This window comes from Podarcis raffonei, chromosome 1 (genome assembly GCF_027172205.1).
Source record: "Podarcis raffonei isolate rPodRaf1 chromosome 1, rPodRaf1.pri, whole genome shotgun sequence".
In the NCBI taxonomy this organism is placed as follows: domain Eukaryota; kingdom Metazoa; phylum Chordata; class Lepidosauria; order Squamata; family Lacertidae; genus Podarcis; species Podarcis raffonei.
The window spans coordinates 84,901,319-84,921,410 of NC_070602.1; the positions used below are offsets into that span (position 1 = coordinate 84,901,319).

The window sequence follows — 20,092 nt, forward strand, 5'->3', positions numbered from 1 at the left end:
GGATTTTGTCCTTGTTAGCCACATTCTCTATTCATTTTAAAAATACATTTTTATTATGCCTTTCTGCTTTAACAAATCACTGAAGGCAGCTCTTAAAATTTTAGAAGACACATGTACATAAAACTAACAATAAAACTTTAACTAAAAACAGCAGTAAGATCTTCAGTACAAAAACTGAAAAGAAAAGAAATGCAAGCAGCAGTTGTTCATGCTTAAAAAACACCCCTCGATGCCTTCTGAAATAAGGATATATTCACAAGTCACCAAAAGCAGATAGCTAAGTGAGCTTTCCAAGGAAGAGAGCTCCAGAACTGTGACTGCAGTAACTGGAAAAGCCCTGTCCTTTTAGTTCAAAAAGGAGGATAATAAACACTTGGACAAAGGGGCAGGAAGGATAGTTCTCAGTCAGTTGCCAATACCAAGCCTAGCTTGGCTGGGTAGATATTGTAGGCTCAGGGCTATTGGTATAGTCTAGCAGTATCTGTATCCATATTGGATGGGTGAGCTACGTTGTATAACAGTATTTTCTCCTCCCAGAGAATCAGTGGCACACCTGGAAGCTCCTGGGGATTTTCACATTTTACACGGCAATCATGTCTACGGCTTATATAGCAGTGTTTGCCTTGATGATTGCCATAAAATGAAGTGTGTGTGTGTGTGTGTGTGTGTGTGTGTGTGTGTACACACAGGTGATAGATATCTGGGAGGGAGCAATGTCCAATTTAAGCCTTGTTGCACATACTGTGTGTCCCTGTGCCTTTAGAGAGATGGGTCTGCTCTTCATGATTCATGGTAGTTGCTGAAAGACACAAACACACACATGGCAGGCATCTGTTCCATAAAATATGAATCTACCCTTAGGGAACGTTCTTAGTTTATATACTTCATTCTACATCTCCCTCTTGTTTGCTATTAAATGTCACTTTCTAAATGTTTGAAAGCGGTGCCACCATTTGGGGGGGGCAGGTTGGGGAAGAGTAGGAAATACTGAAAGCTTAACAAAGGAAAAAAAACACAGCAATGCCCTTTTTGTGTTGGTTTTGCCTCCAGAAAGGTATATCCTAACACCCATACACAATATCTGGTAATTCCTGAAACAGTTCTCCCAGATATTTTTAATTGAAACTTTGCTGCACATATATTTTGCCTGATTCCTTTCCTCTGTTTATTTAATATTTAAAGTGATAAGGCCCAGCTAATGAGAGAGAGAGGTGCTCCACCTTCACCCCCTGTAGCAAAGTCATTCTAATATTTGGGGGAATAGGGAATCTGTGCCTGTTCTTCAAGTGGACTTAATTTCCTTGCCTCAGTTGTGGCAAAGATTGGGGCTGGTAAGTTTCAGCACCATGGTTAGCTCCTTGCAGACAGCTTGAGTCTGACTTTTCGCTCAGCAATAAAGCACCATTGACAAGTTTAAAAGTTGCTTTCGCATCCTTCATTCACTCAGGGTTTAGAAGGGAATCCAGGTGATGTCATTATCAAAAGGTTGGATTCCTGTATTTTCTGTCAACCCTGCTCCCTCCTTTTTTTTAAAAAAAAAGGCTAATTGCTAGCTTCTTTATTTCGTCATGGTGACCATTGCTTATGGTATTCCTGAATTGTCCTTGAAGGTGATGGTTATTGCTGGGTTAGCTATAGATCTGTGTGATTAGATTATTATTTAACTTGTTATTATTGTTTAAACAGTTCATTTACCACTTGACAACAGTCATGTCTAAGCAGGGTAAAAGAAATACCTTGTATAAAAAAGTAAACACTTATTAAAAGTATAAAATCAGACTTCAGTTTAAGTGCCTGCTGGAATAATAATTTAAAAAGTCATCAGTAGGTGCTGGAATTGAACAGGGAGGAGGCCTGCCTGACCTCTACTGGAAGGGCATTCCATAAAATTGGGCCCACAATACGGAGCACACTGCTCTTGGTGGATACGACTCATGCATCAGTGACTGCACTGTGGCAATTGAGTCCAACAAGATCATATGTACGTAAGGACATCCTGAAGGTAGAAAGAAATGAGTTCTATTCATTTGAAACATTGTAATATAATTTAGGTCTTGAAATACATACTATTTGCAGTAGCCAAGTAGATCTGAACCCCTGCGAAGCAGTCAAGCTGGAGCATCTCTTATATGAATTATAATACTGTCTCTCTGGAAAACTCTGGTGTGTCTCTGTCACTCTCTTTCCAGGCTGCCTATTTGACAGGAGACTCTGCTCCCAACAGGAAGTCTGTGTACAAGGTAAATAAGCTCGGGATGGATTGGAATAAAGGGCATTAAGTCCACAGGGAGGAAAAGCACCTGTTGCTGCAGAGTGATGTACACTTATTTCCCCTGCTGTGTTAAAATATGCTTTCTGCATTTGTTATGACGGCGGGGGGGGGGAGGACCACATGTGCAGCAGGCTCTGATCTGGAAGCCTTTCTGCCCCAAGAATGGGACAAGTGCTTGCTTCTTTTCCATGTTGGCATGTTTCCTTGAGATACTCCTCGATGCTTCTCATATGAATTACAGCCTTGTTGTGATATTGGTCCATTTGGGCATCTAATGGTAGAAGGCGTGACTGCACACCTTGTGCTCACAAGACAAAATTATTTCACTTTCCCTGTCTCTTAGTGCAATCCTACCCAGGTTTGCCTTGGGCTAAATCCCACTGAATTCAATGAGGCTTACTTCCGGGAAAGTGTATTTCAACTTCAAGCTTTTGCATATCTAAGTATCTTAGGAGGGACGTTTGTGAAATTCATTGGAAACATTTTGAGTTTCCAGTGTATTCGCACCCTATATTGAAGCTCCCCATAAGCTGTGCAGCAGCCTGCTATCCACCATCTCATCTGCCTAGCTGTGTGTTATTCTCTGACCCTACTTTTCTCTTCCCCCTCCTTTCACCGATCTTTCCACCCTGAGTTGCATAGTCATGTTATCTTTGCAGATGGATTGTTTGGTCAGTGCCAGGAAGGTTCCCTTCGAGATAAGCCGTACTTCCAGGTCACAGCCTCTGTGCTCCAGCGTTTGCAGGATGTGCTACGGCATCTCATGGCACAAGGTAAGTGTCCGTGCTTGAGGAGGAGGAGGAGGAGGAGGAGGAGAATTAACGTAAGATGAGGGAAGTGAGCCAGCTCTGCACAAACCAGGAGAGGGAATTAAGAGCACTCTATGCCCCTTCTTCTAGTCTTGGCAACATTACTTGGGAGTCTGTCCAACCCCCCGGTACCAGAGAACCCTCTACCAGGTGAGACCATTGGTCCATTTAGTGCAATATTGTGTGAACTGACTGGCAGTAGCAGCAGCTCTCAGGATTTCAGACGAAATTCTCTCCCAGCCCCACCTGGAAATGCTGGGCATTGAACTTGAGATCTTCTGCATGCAAATCAGATGCTTTAGCACTGAGCTATGGCATCATGCTATAAATGCATACTATAATCAGGCACATCTAACATATGCTCAGATTATGGGTTCCTCCAAGCTGGATGTTGTTGTTTTTGGTGTGTGTATTTTGCAAAATATTGTGGCAATAATAGTGCATTAGAAGTGGACTTACACTGGACCAACCACGCCTCAATCCACTTTATTAGTTGTTCTGCAATGCTTCCCCAACATTGCTGCATTGTTGCACAACAAAAGCAGGGCAAAAAGTAAACGGGAACATTTATGGTATAAATAGGTGCAGCATTTCAGCAGGAAGTTGTGGGACTTCGAAACAAAGCAGTGTATCTTCCCCAAAACTTTTGCAGGTGCAAACAGTATTGAAAGGAGAAGCATATATAACAGCCATACAATTCACAATAAAATGGATGGGGCCCTGCATTTTACTATTTTTATCTGGCAAATACCTGTCCCTATATTTTTGGGGGGATGCTGTGCTAAAATCTTTAGTCTTAGTTTCTGCAGTTGGTCATTCTTTGGAGTACAGCTGCTTCCCAAGATTGGATGATATTCATAGCTTCAGTGCTGGATTTAATACTTGGCTATTGTGGCCATGCTTTGACTTAGCTCTCCATCTTCATGGCAGGTTTATCATGGCAGGATGACCTTACCCAACACGTGATCTCCCGGGAGATGGAACGCATCCCCAGACTTCACCTTCCACCTCCTTGGGAGTCTGTAGCTGAGAACAGGTAAGGGGAACAGTTCATTTGGAATGTGAGCTTTTACTTGAGTTGCTGCCATTAATTTTCATCCAATATCTGCTTATCACAACTGAGAGGGGGAAATGTCTCTTGGAGAATAAATGGGAACTCCCTTGTCTCCCAGCTGATAGTCATCTGTCTGTCACTCAGAATGACAATTTTTAAGAAAGGGACAACTCAAACACAAAAACAAGCACAGAGAAGTCTGTGCTTCTCTCAGCCAAGGTCCACTTATCCACATTCAAGGGAAAGGAAGCTGTTGTAGGTGGTTTGAGATCTGACTCCAGTGCTCACTAGTACAACACTAATTTCAGAGCGGAACATTCCTCTTCCAGGAGCTTGTAAAGCTTGCAAGACATTTAGAAATGTCTTGTTCTTAAACTCTCAACGTAAGAACCACCTTTGAACAAATCTTAAGGCAACATTTTATTCTCTCCACGTCTATAAAATCTCTTTCTCTTGCTTATTTGTGGTGCTTTCCCCCCTCTTTCTGTACACAACTGTTTTGAAGGCAAAGACTCTTGAGAGCCCAAGAAATAAGGCTCAAAACGGAAACAAACTCAAAAAGTGCCAGGAAGAGAACTGGAAATGGCAGGACTTAAAAATAAACAGAGACAGCCCACTATGACATTTGGAAACTCCCCATGATGATGTCCACAAGATGTCCAAGCAGTGGCCATCAATGCAAGAACACTTAACTGTATCAGGATGAGAAAACTTCCCTACAGAGAGTTAGAGGCGCTGCCCCTGATAATATTGTAGCAGGCAAAAAACACATCTTGTTGGACTGGGAAATGGGAGCTTCTAGATGCCAAGCTTCATATTGATAGCATAATATATTGCTCTTTTCAGGTTCCCACCTAGTCACCTGTCTCCAAGGAAATCCTCTTTGCCACCAGAGCCTGCCTCCCTCCAGACAGCTCATCAGCCTCCTCTCCCTCCAGTCCTCCTGCAGCGGTACCTGGAGCTGCTGTTGGCTTCTCAGCCTGAGCTACGCTACAAGGAGCCCTTCTTATCTTCATATCCACATCACCAGGTGTGTCTTAGCAGTGCTGCATACAGAGTAAGGGCAAGGAGTCTTCACGAAGAGCTGGAAGGAGAGTCAAGGGCCTGTCCTGTGATTTGCAAGGTGGCCTGTTCAAACGGAGAGAACTGAATGTGCTTAGGAGGCCTAAGTTTTACTGAAGCGTTGAGTAGGAAGGAGTCACTTCAAAGCCTGAGCAGAACTGTGACTGCTGATGATAGATTTTGGACTGCAGGCCACTGAATACTAAACTGCACCACTTTGCCTTTGGAAAAAGTTTCTTGCTGGCTAGGATGGAGGATATTTAGAGGGGATGGGATGCTTGTAGTGTTTTATTTTAACCCATAAGTTCCAATCAGTCACTTCAGTTGCTAATTTTTTACTATATCCTTTCAACCTAAAAGTTCCTTTTATCATCTATTTCTTTTTTAGAAACCCACCAACTCCTTATTAAACCCCATATGCCTAACTGCACAAAAGCTTATTTTTCACTGTACTTTTGTTTTTTTACATTGCACAAAATGGGTCTAGCTGCATGTTAAGACACACTCTGCTGCCCTCTGCCGTGAACACTTCAAGATTGCCTTTCTGTTTCCCTGTGTTCAGTTCAGCTACCCAGATGGTACCTTCCGGGACAACCCCAATGCTCACAGCGCTGAGCACCCTGTTCTGCTGGACCGAGCTGCTGCTTCTAAGGCCCTGTTTGGTGCCAGCACTGCTCCCTCCTATAGGGGGCAGCAGGGACTGGATGGAGGTCAACTTTTCCAGGACCTGGGAGCACTTTACCTAACACAGGAGCAGACAGGTAAATCGAGAACTATGGCGCAGCAGAAGCACGATTCCAGGACGGATGGCCCCTTTCCGGACTATGGCGACAACTCTGAATACAGAGGGGAGCCCCGGGCACTCCTGGCAGAGCCAGGTGAGACTGTTCCTACCTGTGTTTCACTAAGGGGTTCCTCAAGCACTTTGTAGCTCAGGGGTGAGGAATCTGTGCTCTTGTGGATGCTGTTGGACTCCTCCCATCTGCTCCAGTCAGTCTTGGCCAACGGTCAAGATTAATGGGAGTTGTAGTACAATGGCCTATGGAGGCCGCAGGATCCCCACCCCTGTTGTAGCTTGTTATCTCAGCCTAGAAGCCTTGGTGCTGTTGCAACACCTTCCCTCTTTCCCCAATTTCCCTTCCACAGATAGAGCACTAGAGAGGCTGGCAGCAGTGCTTGCCAGCTATGGCATCAGGCCCCAGGATCTCACTCCCCAGCATCTCAGCTCCCTTGCTGGTCTTCTCCGGCTCCTCAGGAGTCCAGGTAAGATCGGCAAGATGGTATATGTAAGAGGATCTGGGAGAAGAGGCAGCTGGGATGTCTATAGCTGAAGGAGAGGAGATGGAGAGAGGGTTGTGTGTGTCTGGGGATAACATGGAACAATATCCAGACTATGTCTGCATTGACAAGGGCCGAGCTGTGCTATTACTGTGCTGATCCAGCCCTGCTCCTCACAATCTGGGGATAAATCTGAGTTGGAGCTCTATCCAGAACCTGTTTTTCTGTGTTGGTGCTTAGCTGTGGAGCCCATGAAGTAGTAATGAAAGGGAGCGTGTACTTGCTGTACAGAATACCTTTACTGCTATGTGATCAAAACGCCAACCCTACCCCCTCCTGCACATCTGGGAACATTGGGCAGAGGTTCCAAAGTGGGTAGTTTGATTTCCAGGTTGGCTTGAGGATTTAAGATCTCATACCTTAGAAACTAAATACTCTTCTAATTCTCTCCCCAGCTGGTAGGCTTGGACCAGACACTCCAGAATCTAAGCGGGTAAGTAGCTCCTTCTAGAGGCAAGGGGCAGTCTCCAGCCCAGAGTTCCTAAGGTCCTCTTAAGATTGTTGGAATTCGCTTTCACACAGTTTACAGGGGGCAAATGGTATGGGAAGCCTGAGTTGATGAACCAACGTCTTGCCCTGAGGAGTAGACTTGGCCTGTACCTAACCTGTTCCAGCCCCTATAGTACAATCTTCCACAGCTAGTTTCTAGATGGACAGCCTGTGGAGAAGATTGGGTGTGTGCCCCGGAGACCTGAAGGCAGAGTTGGCCAGCCTGAGGCTGATAATGAACAGGCACAGTTAACGATTCAGGGGCTTTGGTTGGAGTAGAGGGCAGGAGGGATCACCCAACCGCTGGTGGTTGCAGATTGGAAGTGTTGAGTTGCTGGTGAGTGATGTGCCTCTTTCTCCTCAGGTGACAGAAGCTGAAATGCAACATGGGGAGGAGCTGGAGCCACCCCCCTCTCAAGAGAGCTATGTCAGTGCTGTGCCCACAGAGGGGCAGGTGCAGGCACAGAGGGAGACGCTTAGCCCAACTAAGGCCAAAATAACCATGACGACAGCTTCCCCAGAACAACCTGAGCCCCTCCGTGCTGGTGAGGGGGAAGCAGCTGGCCTCAAGAGGCAGGTGGCAGTGATGAAGAAGAGCCACACATCAGTAGGGGTACCTGGCAAGGATGAGGACCGGCCAGAGACAGCGCTGGCTGCTGAGGAATACGGCTACATTGTCACTGACCAAAAGTGAGAGATGGGGCGGGACATGGGGGGAAGGGGAAGGGCCAAGGAAATAGGAGTTAGGCCAGTGGGGGCGAGGTGTGTGCTCTCTAACATTTGGGAGATAGGATGATATTTGAGAGGTAAAAATGCATGTGCTTGTCTAACATAGGCACGAGATCAAGACTCACACTATTAATAATAATAATAATAATAATAATAATAATAATAATAATAATAATTATTATTATTATTATTATTAATAATAATAATTAAATTTGTATTCCGCCCTTCAGCTGAAGATTACAGGGCAGTTCACAATTTAAAAGCACAAAATGATAACACAAAATACATTTAAAAAGAACCCTGCTCCCATAAGCACATTTAAAAAGCCATAGAATTCTTAATCAGCCAAAGGCCTAGCTATAGAGAAATGTTTTCGTATGATACCTGAAGATACGTAATGAAGGCGCTAGGCCAGTCTCCCTGGGGATAGCATTCTTCAAGTGGGCAGCCACTGCAGAAAAGGCCTGTTCTTGTGTTGCCACCCTCTGGACCTCTTGTGGAGGAGGGGGCACATGAAGAAGGACCTCAGGCATGTGGGGACAGTGAGGGAGAACAAGGAATGTTCTTCTTCTCTCCCTTGAATCCTGTGGCTTCTTGCTGTTGCACTTGGGCAAAACTGGACTTTAATCCCAACACATATTTGCCATCTCATTCAGATTGTTGGGTTGTCTTGACAGCTCTCATGGGCTACATTGCTTAGGTGTTTCCTTAGAGTGGGTGGCAGGAGGTTGTTGGCATTCGCTCATTGTATACCAGTACAAGGAAAGTGTTGCCCTCCTGCTTTCTGCCTCCCATTGTTTCTCCCATGCATGCTTTCCCCATTGGCTCCTGGCCTCTCCTCTGTCTCCACCACCTGCAGGCCACTGGGTCTTGCTGCTGGCATCCGGCTCCTGGAGATCCTGGCTGAGCACGTGCACTTGTCCACTGCCAGTTTCATCAACATCAGGCAAGTGCTACTGGGACTTAACTGAGAGGTGGGGATCCATAAGGAACAGGAGTGTGTTGCTGCCTCTGACACCTCAGGAAGGGGAGGAGCCCGGTGAGGCAGGCTGGAGAGGGTTCTGGAGGCATATCCTGAGGAAGATGCCTTTCCCAAGACTGAGGGGTCTTTTGGGATCTCCGCAATCCTTTTCAAGTAGCTAATGTATCCTCTCCTGGCAGGTTCCCATTGCTGGATGGTCACAAGTCACTTGCCTATTTATATAAATACGGTTACCTGAAGTGGCATTGGAAGTTGTTGCATCAGCTGACTTATCCCGAAGAAACAACTTTTATTTAAAATGGGCAAGGAACTGGAGGATATTGTGGCCACAGTCTCTCTTTCCTTTCTCATATTGTTGCATGCTTGCATTGAAATTGGAACTAGGCCCCAATCCTTCTGCATACCCAACATTATGATTGTGATATAGCTTCTTGGCCTGAGACAAAACACAGGTGGCCTTTACTGTGCCTGACTCCAAGCTGCTAATTGGTAAATAAAGGAGGTGTCGTGAGATTAGAGGGTTAGATATTGCCAGGGCTTTTTTTCTTCTTTTTTTAAAGCCAGAAATCACTGAAACTCCGTTCTGGCACCTCAGGTGGGTGCCATTGCTAATATAAGAGAACAAGTTTGAGTCCTGGCACCTCTTTTTCTAGAAAAATAGCACTGGATATTGTTGAACATGGTGATACACAAAGCAGCAGGGGCAACCTGCTTTGTGGGTGTATATTGTGCTACGATGGAATCGGGACACCTTGTAACCTCAAACCTCTCGCCTTGCAGTGTTGTGGGTCCAGCTCTCACCTTCCGCATCCGTCAAAACCACCAAAACCTGTCTCTGGGTGATGTGGCCAACAGGGCTGGTAAGTTGACTCTGAAACAATAGTTGCAACACATGAGAATGCATCTGGTTACAGACTCATTTCGCCATCCTGGATCTAGAAGGACTCTAGTGGTTCTTCTCAATTAGATATGGGACAGGAGGGCTGGAGAATACTCCAGATGTTGCTGGACTCCAAATCCCATTAGCTCCAGCCACCATTATCAATAGTCAAGGAGGAGGTAGACCAGCAAGGCTGGGAGGAGTACAGCTTCCTCCTCCTGCCCTACAACATTGTACTCCCTCCTGACTTGATGCTTGGCCACCCTTTATCCTGCTGTCCATCTGCCCAGTTAATGTCCATGTGCAGAGTGTCCATTTCTTCCTTCAGATGCAATAGGCAAACATTAGTGAAGGCAGCTGCCTTTAGTAAACAAAGTAAGGAAGGCTGTCATGCAATATGGCAGTGATCCAGAGATAGCAATTAACACACCACTCCCTGGGCCACTCAAATGCCTTCACTCCCCCAGAAACTGCCTGCCCGCGTGCCTTTGCCCTTTTGCCAGCTGTCCCTCCTTTTTTGTCCCCTTTTCCCATCTAGCACTGGTGAAGCCCCAGCTGGAGACGGAGGTGGGAGTGAAGATCCTACAGACAGGTGTTGGGCAGGTAAAGCTGGGGGGTCATAGGCCTTGGGATTTGCAGTGGTCTTTGGGTTTTGACCATAGCCCTATTTAAGAGTTTAAGCAACATAATGGAGAAGCAGGGTTGGTTGTGCTGCTCAGACCTGCCCCCTGCAGCACACCCACCTTGACACAGTTCAGAGCCCTTCACAGCTCTAAAGCAGAGATCTGCCCCCAGCTTGGTGGAAGCACCCAGTGCAGTTTGAATCCCTGGATGTGCTTGGCTTTAAATCCTTACAGGAGGCCTGTATGAGTGGAAGAGGCTCCTTGCTTCTGACATTTACCTTCAAAACTCAAGGAAGGCTCTAAACTGTGTAGAGATGATGGGGTGGAGCTTAGCCACATGGACCTGCTCTTCCTAGCATGTTTATCTACACGTGAGCAGGCCAAGTACCTGAATACGGCCAGGGATTAGTCAAGAAGTGGGGCTTGGAGAATCCTGGATCACCAGCTCAGCATCGCCCAAGTCAAATTTGAAAGTGAGTGGGGCAGGGGCCCTCCAGATGCTATTGGACCGCAGCTTGCATCAGCCAGTGTGGCCAGTAATCAGGGATGCTGGGAGTTGTAGTCCAACAGCTCCTGGAGCTCCCCAGCCCTGCAGTGCCCTTGCAGCAAGAGATCAACCGAGGGATTGGATCACGTGTGGTGGGGCTTCCAGCATGCAGGTTCAGAGTGGGAGGAAATGTACTCGCTGCAGGTTACGTAACGTAGGGAAGAAGAGTTTGGCAGGGACTCCCATGGACTGCTGGGGTTTTCACAGTTGATCAAGGAAATGAGAACTTTTTTCTTCAAGGAGCCAGAGGAAATCCTGGTTGGTTTCCATGATACAAAGATCGTGGGAGCGGCAGCAGCCACCGACTGCCACATGTGCCAATTTTGACTCTCTCTTCCGCCTTTGCTTGTCCCAGGAGCTCCTTCCTATCCCACTGTGCTGCTCTTGACTCCTGTCTGCTTCCCCACAGCGCAACGAGGCTGCGACCTACCCGCACCCCACACACTTTGGCGACACCTTCCGCTCGGTGCTGCTCACCTTTGTCCTGCTGGCCTGCGTGGCTGGCATTGTGATAGCCGCCGCGGTGGTCTTCTGTCTGCGCCAGCATGCCAAGCAGCGAGAGAAGGAGCGGTTGGCAGGGCTGGGGCCTGAGGGAGCGGCTGACAGCACCTTTGAATACCAGGTACGGTGCGGCCCATTTTGCCCTTTGCAAAGAGCTGCAAATTGGGGCTGTTTCCCCAAAGTTTGGGAGGAGCCACAAAGCTTCTGTCCTGGAAGAGGGGCTTTGTGTGCAAGGACACTGCTTTATTGCCTCTGACGTTCTGGCAAGCTCCGACCTGACGTTTGCTCTGCCTGTGGCAGATCTTTAGTGCATTAGCTGCTGCAGCTGTGTCTTTCCCACAGGAGTTGTGTCGGCAGCACATGGCTGCCAAATCACTGTTTGGCCGTGCCGAAGCTCCCTCGCCCTCCGCTCCGGCAGAGAATTCCCGCGTCAGCAGTGTCTCCTCACAGTTTAGCGATGCACCCCAGGCCAGCCCCAGCTCCCACAGCAGCACACCATCCTGGTGCGAGGAGCCTGTGCAATCCAACATGGACATCTCTACTGGGCACATGATTCTGGTGAGGCGTGTTTGCACCGTGTGTGTGTGTGTGTGTGTGTGTGTGTGGAGCTACAGGCTATATTGAGGTGCAAAGTTACCAGATAACAGCTTTACAACAACCAGAGGTGCTATGGACTAGTGGTGGGGAACCTGTGGTCTTAAAAGTGACATTGGACCCCAACTCCCATCATCCCCGGACACTGGCCATACTGGCTGAGGCAAAGGGATGGTGGAGTTCAACCATATCTGAAGCAACACAGGTTCCCATCTTTAGACATACAATTATTATGTGTGGGCAAAATGATAGTAGATGAAATGACAAGATTTCTGATTTCAGATAGTACGCAGCAGTGCCCCTGCTGTCTTTTGCTCCCCATGGATCTTGGCCTATAGATATCAGCAGTCTCCTTTTTGATGACTGGCTATTTCTGGGGCAGCCAACACAGTGTCGTCCAGATGTTTAGGGCCACAGCTCCAGTCCAGAACATCTGGGCAGCACCATATTGGCTACCCCTGGACCTTTTATTTCTTTATTTGGCAGAACAGATATTCTGCTTAATCAACAAGAACCTCTTATGTGGTTTACATAAAACAATATGAAATATAAAGAAACATTTGAAAAAAAATACCATGGTTATGCTAAAACGTATGCAGGATTTGAAGTATAGCAGCAGATGAGAATTGTAGTTTAATAATTTATAATTAACATATATAATGGGTAAAATATAACTAATATAGCAGCTTTATAAGGTCAGAAAAGAACTGCTATGGAAAGGAGGATAGGTCAATGGAAATGAGAGATTTGCTTTGATGGTTGTTTAAAAGAATTTGCAAAATTTGAAAGTTAATAAAATAAATATTAACAAAAATATAAATGAAGAACACTGGTAAGAGCGAACATTAAAAACAATTTTTTTATAATATAAATAAAACCAGCAGTTTCAAACAACATCTGCGTAATAAAATTGCATGTTTAAAATTACTTGTCTGGGGTAGTGTATGTGCAGTTGTGCTTGTGCAAGTGGACATGTTTAGGAGGTGGTAATGATGCTGTCCCACCCCTACCCCCCCGTCGCCCGTAGGCATACATGGAGGACCACCTGCGCAACCGTGACCGGTTAGCCAAGGAGTGGCAGGCGCTGTGTGCATACCAGGCTGAGCCTAATGCCTGTGAGGCTGCGCAGTGTGAAGCAAACATCAAGAAAAACCGCAACCCTGATTATGTGCCCTGTGAGTAGCACAGAACGGTGCTTCTTCCTGGTATCCCTGTTTCCAGGGCCACTGCTGGCATGCCAGTCCTGAGGCTCTTCTGCATGGGGTTTGTTGAATGATTGCATGACCAATGACTTGCTTTTTTCCAGTTTTAATTTGCATTTAAAAGCAAATTTGTCTAGTTTGCACTTTCTAAAACAATGCACAAACGGAAGCACAGCCATTCTTTGAAATTCAGACTTCTCCAAAGTTTCCAGGGGAGTTCTCCCACCAAGGGATCTGCACAAAAATGCATATGCCAGTGTGCATAGAAATGCATATATTTCTGAAAATAAGATACTAAAATGGTATTAGGGGGAATGTGTATATTAGGATAAATTTTCACTAAAATGCTAGTGACTTGAAGGACTTTTTTTTGTAAAAGCAAACTGATGTGGCAATGTGGAGAGCTGAACTTAAGAATGGAAAAATGAGAAACTGAGAGAAACTGGAATGGAAGGATTCACCCGTCCTTAGTAATAGCTCATGTTGTCTGTGAACTTCAGGACTGAGGCCCAGAACCCTCCAGGGGTCCCTGGCTACTCAGTTGGGTCCTGTTACATTGACTCATTGCACTTTATTGCTGTTTCCAGACGATCATGCCCGCATCAAGCTGAAGGCAGAGAGCAATCCATCCCGCAGTGACTTCATCAATGCCAGCCCTATTGTGAGTGCCACAAACTCAGATTCACACTCTCCACTGAACTGCCCCCTTGAATCCACTGAATCTGTCATACTGCCCTCATGTAAGAGGCAGCCTTTTGCTCGGTCAAGTCTATCAACTGTGGCTCATTTTTAAGTGATGTCCTCAAAGCCACCAGGTCCCTTCACTAAAATATGACAGACCCGTCATAAATGAAAGCACAGACTCTCCCACCCTTCCCTGGCCACGAGCTCTTCCCGGAGTCCAACAAACTCGTTTTTCTGAATGCGCCCTCTCAGTGCTGCCAAACTGGAGGGAAAAGCTGGATGCTTTCCCAAGTGCTATCTTACCTGCCTTCCAGAATCAGGTAAACTTTCTTGCTCTCTTGTCATGCAGCCCTGCTCCTCCTAGTGTTGAAACTATGCAAATACCCTTCCACTAACCTAGACTCTCCCCTTTCAGACTGTCTGTGTATCATAGGGGACTCATAGAATTGTAGAGTTGGATGGGACCATGTGGATCATCTAGTCCAATTCCCTCCAATGCAGGAAACTTTTGCCCAACATGGGGCTCAAACCACAGACCATGAAATTAAGGGTCTCAAACCACAGACCATGAAATTAAGGACTGTAACCCCTTTACAGAAAGTCCTTCAGCCAATCAACCTTCTATCGTGGATGCTTAAAGGAAATCTATCTTGAATAGCAACGTGTACGACTCTAGTACAGTAGAGTGGACAATATGAATTGTATTCAATTATGAATGGACCTAAGTTAGTAATGTTCATTCATTTTAACTGGTCTGCTCTAAACAAAAGCTAGTTGAGTACAACCCTATATAGTTGAGATTTGGTTTTATTTTTTCTCTTCTTTCTCTTGCCCCCATACCTACCCAGGCACGGTGACTTATCCTCCTAACTAACAATTCATTTGGGAGGGTGGGGTAGTTTGCTGCTTGTGGATTTGTGAGCCTGGACAATGACAAGCCATGGGAAAAGAATTAATTTCTAATGTTCAGGGTACAGCTAAGCATGATTGCTGTCTTGGCACAAGATTTCCATCCAGAGTTATCGCAGTTAGCAAAGTTCAGGCAGACTAGAGTCCTGCCCCTGGACCTTGACCTCTTTTACCCCTAGTTCCACTCTTCCCCTTCCCTCCAAGATGAGTATAACACATATTATTTTCTCCGCAGATTGACCATGATCCACGGATGCCAGCATACATTGCTACACAGGGGCCACCGTCCCACACCATCGCTGACTTCTGGCAGGTGAGGCAAGCATGGCTCATGGTAGCCTATTCAGGGAAGATCTTGCTCAAGGGTGGTGTGGGGGCAAAGAGGCATTTAGGATGTAGCCCTTACTCCTGCACTGTGTGAGAAAGCTGACTGACCCTTGTCTGGCAGTGATTCATGCTGCCTGCATTAATATTCTATACGGAGCCCATAGATGAGGTGGTGGCAATGAATAGCCTGCAGGGCAGGCAAGTTCGGGAACCTGTGGCCTTTCAGATGTTGTTGGGACTCCATCAGCCCCAACCACCATGGCTAATGGTCAGGGATGATGGGAATTGTAGTCCAACAACAGGAGCAGCTACGTCCTTGCCCTACAGGCTATTCATGGTTGCCACTTTCTCTAGGGGCTCATGGATTCCCCATCCCTGCTGTAGAGAAACCCTCAATCCTGGCCATGGATGAAGCTCTGCATGCTCCACACTGAGGCACTGCTGTGAATAAATTTTGTGAATTGGCAAATATTGGCTTGTTTTTGCACGATTTGTTTTGCCCTTTGTGTGATTTTATGTTACTTTTGCTAGCCAGAAGAAGGAGGTACACAAAGCATTGGAGCTCAATCTGTAAAAGTCCTCCTTGGCTCCCCTCTAAATTCTTAATTTGGCTAGACCATGGCCTGTACGTTTCCAAGCTTACCTCTGCAGTCATGAGGGAATGAAACTTGTCCTTTTGCTTTGTTTTTAAACTGTAGCTAAGATTTACTAAATTCTGTGCCTGACACAGTGCCAAGTTTCATGGGGTGGCTATGGATGTCTGGCCCTACCCACAGCCCTGAGGTAGCTTTCAGGCCACTCTGGTTCACATCCTACCTGGAAATGAAGTAGAGGTGGGTCCCATCCTGGACAGAAGGGAGAGGAACAACCTCTTCATTCCTGTGTGCTAGATGGTTTTGGTCTCTGACTTGCCCTGTAAGAATATAAGCACTGCTGGGTCAGGCCAAAGGCCCTCCTAGTCTAGCATCCTCTTCTCACAATGGCCTACCAGATGCCTCTGGGAAGCCTGTGAGCAGGACCTGAGCACAATAGCTCTCAGCTTGCGTCTGGCATTCAGAGGCACGCTGCCTCCAACAGTGTTTGGAACAAAGCCCTTGTAAAACTAGCAGCCATTAGTAGCTTTATCCTCTGTGACTCTGTCCTATGAGAACATACAGCCTGGGCCCATTCCCTCGACCCACACCTGCCCCTTAGTACCTGCTGTGGACTCCGCCTTCTTCTGGTCTAGAGAAGAAGGGTGTTTGCATTTTGAGGGCTGGGAATTAAGTGTCTGTTGCTTGTGCATAGATGGTGTGGGAGAACGGCTGCACTGTCATTGTCATGCTGAGCCCTCTAGTGGAGGACGGCGTCAAGCAGTGTGACCGCTACTGGCCTGATGAGGGCTCCTCCCTGTACCACATCTATGAGGTGAGTCTGGTGAGCGGTGGCCCAAGGGCCTGCGGACACAGTTATTTTGTAATCAGCATCCCTGCACTTGTCCCAGGCTCCTATTTACGTGATTCAAGGAAAAGGAATCCCAAGTTGCCACTCTTTTTATGGGCATCTAGGGAACATACTGAGTGGTCCATCTAGCTCAGTACTGACTACACTGACTGGCAGTGGCTGTCTCCCAGCCCTACCTGGAGATGCTGGGGACTGAACTGGGGACCTTCTGCATTCAAGGTGGATGCTCTGCCACTGAGCTGCACCCCTTCCTTTTCATGCAGCTCCCTGCTATGTGACTGAGCTGAGCACAGCCGTACTGAGAAGCCCAGAGATGCTGGCTCTGTGGGAAAGGCTTGTGACATCTGCCCCACCCACATGGGCACACCATTTACGTGCACCTCTCCCCTCCCCCAGTTGGGAGCATGTCAGAGAGAACTACCTGCTATGTAGCCAGTTCCTCCTCCTCCTGCCACAATCTCTTCCCTGATCCTGGGTAGCTAGCTGCCTACCGCCCACCAAAATCCTTGGTTCTTAAGCCCTCTTGGGCAATGCAAAAGCCATCTTCTATGTACAGAGAGCATAAGGAAACAAATTCCTTGAATCACTGAATGCTAAACTGCTTTGTGGCCTCGCAAGGTAACATTGTTGGCCATCCTTGCCCCAAACTCTTACTGCTTTGCACAATTCTGTAACCCTGCAAAGGGCCAGGAAGTGATGTGATTGGCCCAAGATAACTTCTGCAAGGGCTGCCTGGTTGATACGCTCACTGGGTCTGCAGCCCTGAGAGGAACTGCCTATGAAAACCAAATGGTGCAGACAAACCCCGCCAGCTGGCTGTATGGACACAGTGCTCACGAGGGAAGAGCAAGACAAGCCCTACGCGGGCCTGACAACTGCAGGGGTGAACAGAGTCCCACTTCTCCTGGTCCAGGGAGAGCCAATGTGGTAATCTCTAGATATTGTTGGACTCCAGCTCCCATGGTCCCTGACTGCTGCCCACGGTGGCTGGGACTGATGGGAGTTGGAGTCCTGCAACTTCTGGAGAGGAACCACGCAAGCTACTCCCACTCTAGCCACTTGGGGGAATGGTAGGAAATGAATTACAATTGACTGAGCAGAATAAAGCATTGGGGCTGGGCTGGGCTGGGGGAATAGCAGCAGGGGAAACTGGGGGCTGGTTGGCTTATGTATAGTTGGCTAGGGAAGGATAAGGCCTCTCAGTTAATATGCTATTTTTCTCCCTCTCTCCCCCTGTCCCCACCTTCCAGGTGAACCTGGTCTCTGAACACATCTGGTGTGAGGATTTCCTGGTGCGCAGCTTCTACCTGAAGAACGTCCAGTCTCAGGAGACACGAACTCTGACACAGTTTCACTTCCTGAGCTGGCCTGCAGAGGGCATCCCCACCACCACACGGCCTCTCCTTGACTTCCGCAGGTGTGGGATTTCGTGCCTCCCCCCTCAGTGGTCAACTAGGATGAGATGTTGCGGGGGGGGGGGTTCTGGCACATGGTGTCTGTGACAGCACTGGGCAAAGAGGAGGGTTAGGAGTCAGAGCTTATGTAGCTGAGTTCCTGGAAATGGGCTAGGCCATGTTTTGAATCTTTCCTAGCTATTCTGGTCCAGAGGTCTTCAGGACCAGTGTTAGGAAGCTTTCAGGGGAAAGGGAGGAAGACTTGAGTACCACAGAAAGAAGGCACAAGTTAACCTACTACATTACTTGTGCCCCTTGGACCCATATGAAGGCACCCAAGGCAAAAGCTCTGCGGGTTTTTTTCACGAGCTTGATATCCCCTCAGAATGGGTGTCACAGGCAGGTCACAGTTAGGCTCGGTGGAAATGGAGTCAAGTGCCCTTTTGGATGACCCTTACAGTACTATCTCCTTCCCCACCCTTTGCAATACCGATGAGAAGGCTGGTTTTTGTGTGTTGAGGCACTCCATTTTTCTTGCATCCCAAAGGCTCTAAGGGAGCCATCAAAGTCCTCTTCAGCAGCCTCCCCCCCCCCCCCATTTCCAGAACCAATTACCTGCATCACTCCAGACTTAGGAACTGGAGGTGTCACTCAAAAGTAAATTGCATTGATGCCGACTGTGTCGTTTAGCCCGATGGTGTTAACTTTGTGCAGGAAGGAATGTTCTGGCGCATGAGTCATGCTGGGGGTCCCTGTAATGGTTGGGAAATAGGGTGCCTCTGGGCTTTAGCTCTGTGGAGCGTCCGCTCTGACTATAGAGGCTGCAGTGCTGAGGGGCTACCTGGAAGTAACATAATTACTCACGGTGCTGCATTATTTGTGTGGGTCAGAGTGTGGCGTGTGGGCTGGTAGTGACGCTTAACGTAGATGACGAACCCTTTGCCTTTCAGCTTTAGTATCAGCCTTAGTGAAAGGTAACCTCAGAAGGTACTGATGTGGGGGAAGCATAATTTGGCATTTAGTATAGGATGCTCGATACTTCGGGTGTGCGCGCACATGCGCCCACACTTGCAGTGCAAATGACGAAGGCCCTGCAAGGTCACGAATGAATCAGGAATTACATGTAGTAGCGATATTGCCTCTCTGCACTGTCACCGCAGTCCTGTGAATGCTTTAACTGGAATGCGTTTTGGGAGATGCGGACTACAAAACAGGCAAGGATGGGGGGGGGGAACTACGAATGCCTCTAATTAAGTGAGAAAAGTTTCGTGACTGGAAAACACACTTCAGATACAGACAGGGGAGTTGTGTGCAGCTGGACCCTTTGAATTCCACACACCTCACTCAAAAGGGTGCCATTGAGGAGCAGTATGAAACACAGTTCACACCAGATACAATTTATTCTTCAGGACTGGCCATTTCCCCTGATTATTGTGAAGTATGAACACAGAATCACAAGAAATGTTATGGAGATACGCATTTTTGAAAGGCAATGAATGTTTGCTTTAGTTACAGCAAGGTTCAAAGAATGGGGCTATTGGACTTTGCTGGGCATCTTCCTCCCCACCTCCTACCAAGATCTGGAAATGGCCCCCTGTGCTGCCTCCCTCCCCAGTCCAGTTTCCATATGGGGAAAACCAAGTGGGATGTCTTACGCCAGCTGTGAGGACCATTTGGCCCTCCAAATGTTGCTGAAATACAGCTCCCATCAGTCCCAGCAAGCATGGCCAGTGGCCGGGGTTGATGTGAACTGTTTGTTCAGCATTAACTGGAGGGCCAAAGGGGTCCCCACACTTATCTTAGTCTAATGAAGGTAACTATGCAAATATGTGTCATTATTCTGCATGTTTTCTGACAGCAGCCAAGGATCAACATTTGTGAGGGTCCCAAATTCAGCTATGGTCTATGTTGTGTGGGTTCTCCCCACCACCCAGCCTCACAGTGAGATGAGATCCAATGGATAAAAACACTGCATGGGGCAAAAAAAGTGGAGAAAACACTGTAAAGGAGCAGAGGGAGACTGCGAAGTTGGGTCCTTTACCCCCTTATAGAGAGTTTGTGTCTGGAGCGATTGGCCCATCTTACGCAACCTGCTTCCAAATTATTTCTAACCTGTTTTATCCCCTCTGTCTTGTCCCTCCCGCGTGCTCCAATAAGCCTCTCTCTCTTTCTCTCTCTCTGCATTCACCCATCCTCCTTGTGCAAGGGGACTCCTGCTGCCTTGACATCTGTGCTGGCGGTGGGTGTGGACGT

General features: G+C 47.4%; 1 protein-coding gene across 1 annotated transcript in view; it reads left to right on the top strand.

The window, feature by feature from the left end:
* Positions 1-20,092, top strand: part of PTPRN (protein tyrosine phosphatase receptor type N) — a 32,921-nt gene that overhangs the window by 7,150 nt on the left and 5,679 nt on the right. The window contains exons 2-19 of the mRNA XM_053401108.1: positions 2,190-2,240; positions 2,932-3,045; positions 4,012-4,117; positions 4,982-5,165; positions 5,760-6,075; positions 6,344-6,460; positions 6,931-6,968; positions 7,389-7,714; positions 8,613-8,699; positions 9,516-9,595; positions 10,154-10,218; positions 11,195-11,407; positions 11,629-11,844; positions 12,908-13,055; positions 13,670-13,743; positions 14,911-14,988; positions 16,290-16,409; positions 17,696-17,862. Coding sequence (XP_053257083.1) covers positions 2,190-2,240; positions 2,932-3,045; positions 4,012-4,117; positions 4,982-5,165; positions 5,760-6,075; positions 6,344-6,460; positions 6,931-6,968; positions 7,389-7,714; positions 8,613-8,699; positions 9,516-9,595; positions 10,154-10,218; positions 11,195-11,407; positions 11,629-11,844; positions 12,908-13,055; positions 13,670-13,743; positions 14,911-14,988; positions 16,290-16,409; positions 17,696-17,862 — 2,500 coding nt within the window. The remainder of the gene's footprint in view (positions 1-2,189; positions 2,241-2,931; positions 3,046-4,011; positions 4,118-4,981; positions 5,166-5,759; positions 6,076-6,343; positions 6,461-6,930; positions 6,969-7,388; positions 7,715-8,612; positions 8,700-9,515; positions 9,596-10,153; positions 10,219-11,194; positions 11,408-11,628; positions 11,845-12,907; positions 13,056-13,669; positions 13,744-14,910; positions 14,989-16,289; positions 16,410-17,695; positions 17,863-20,092) is intronic.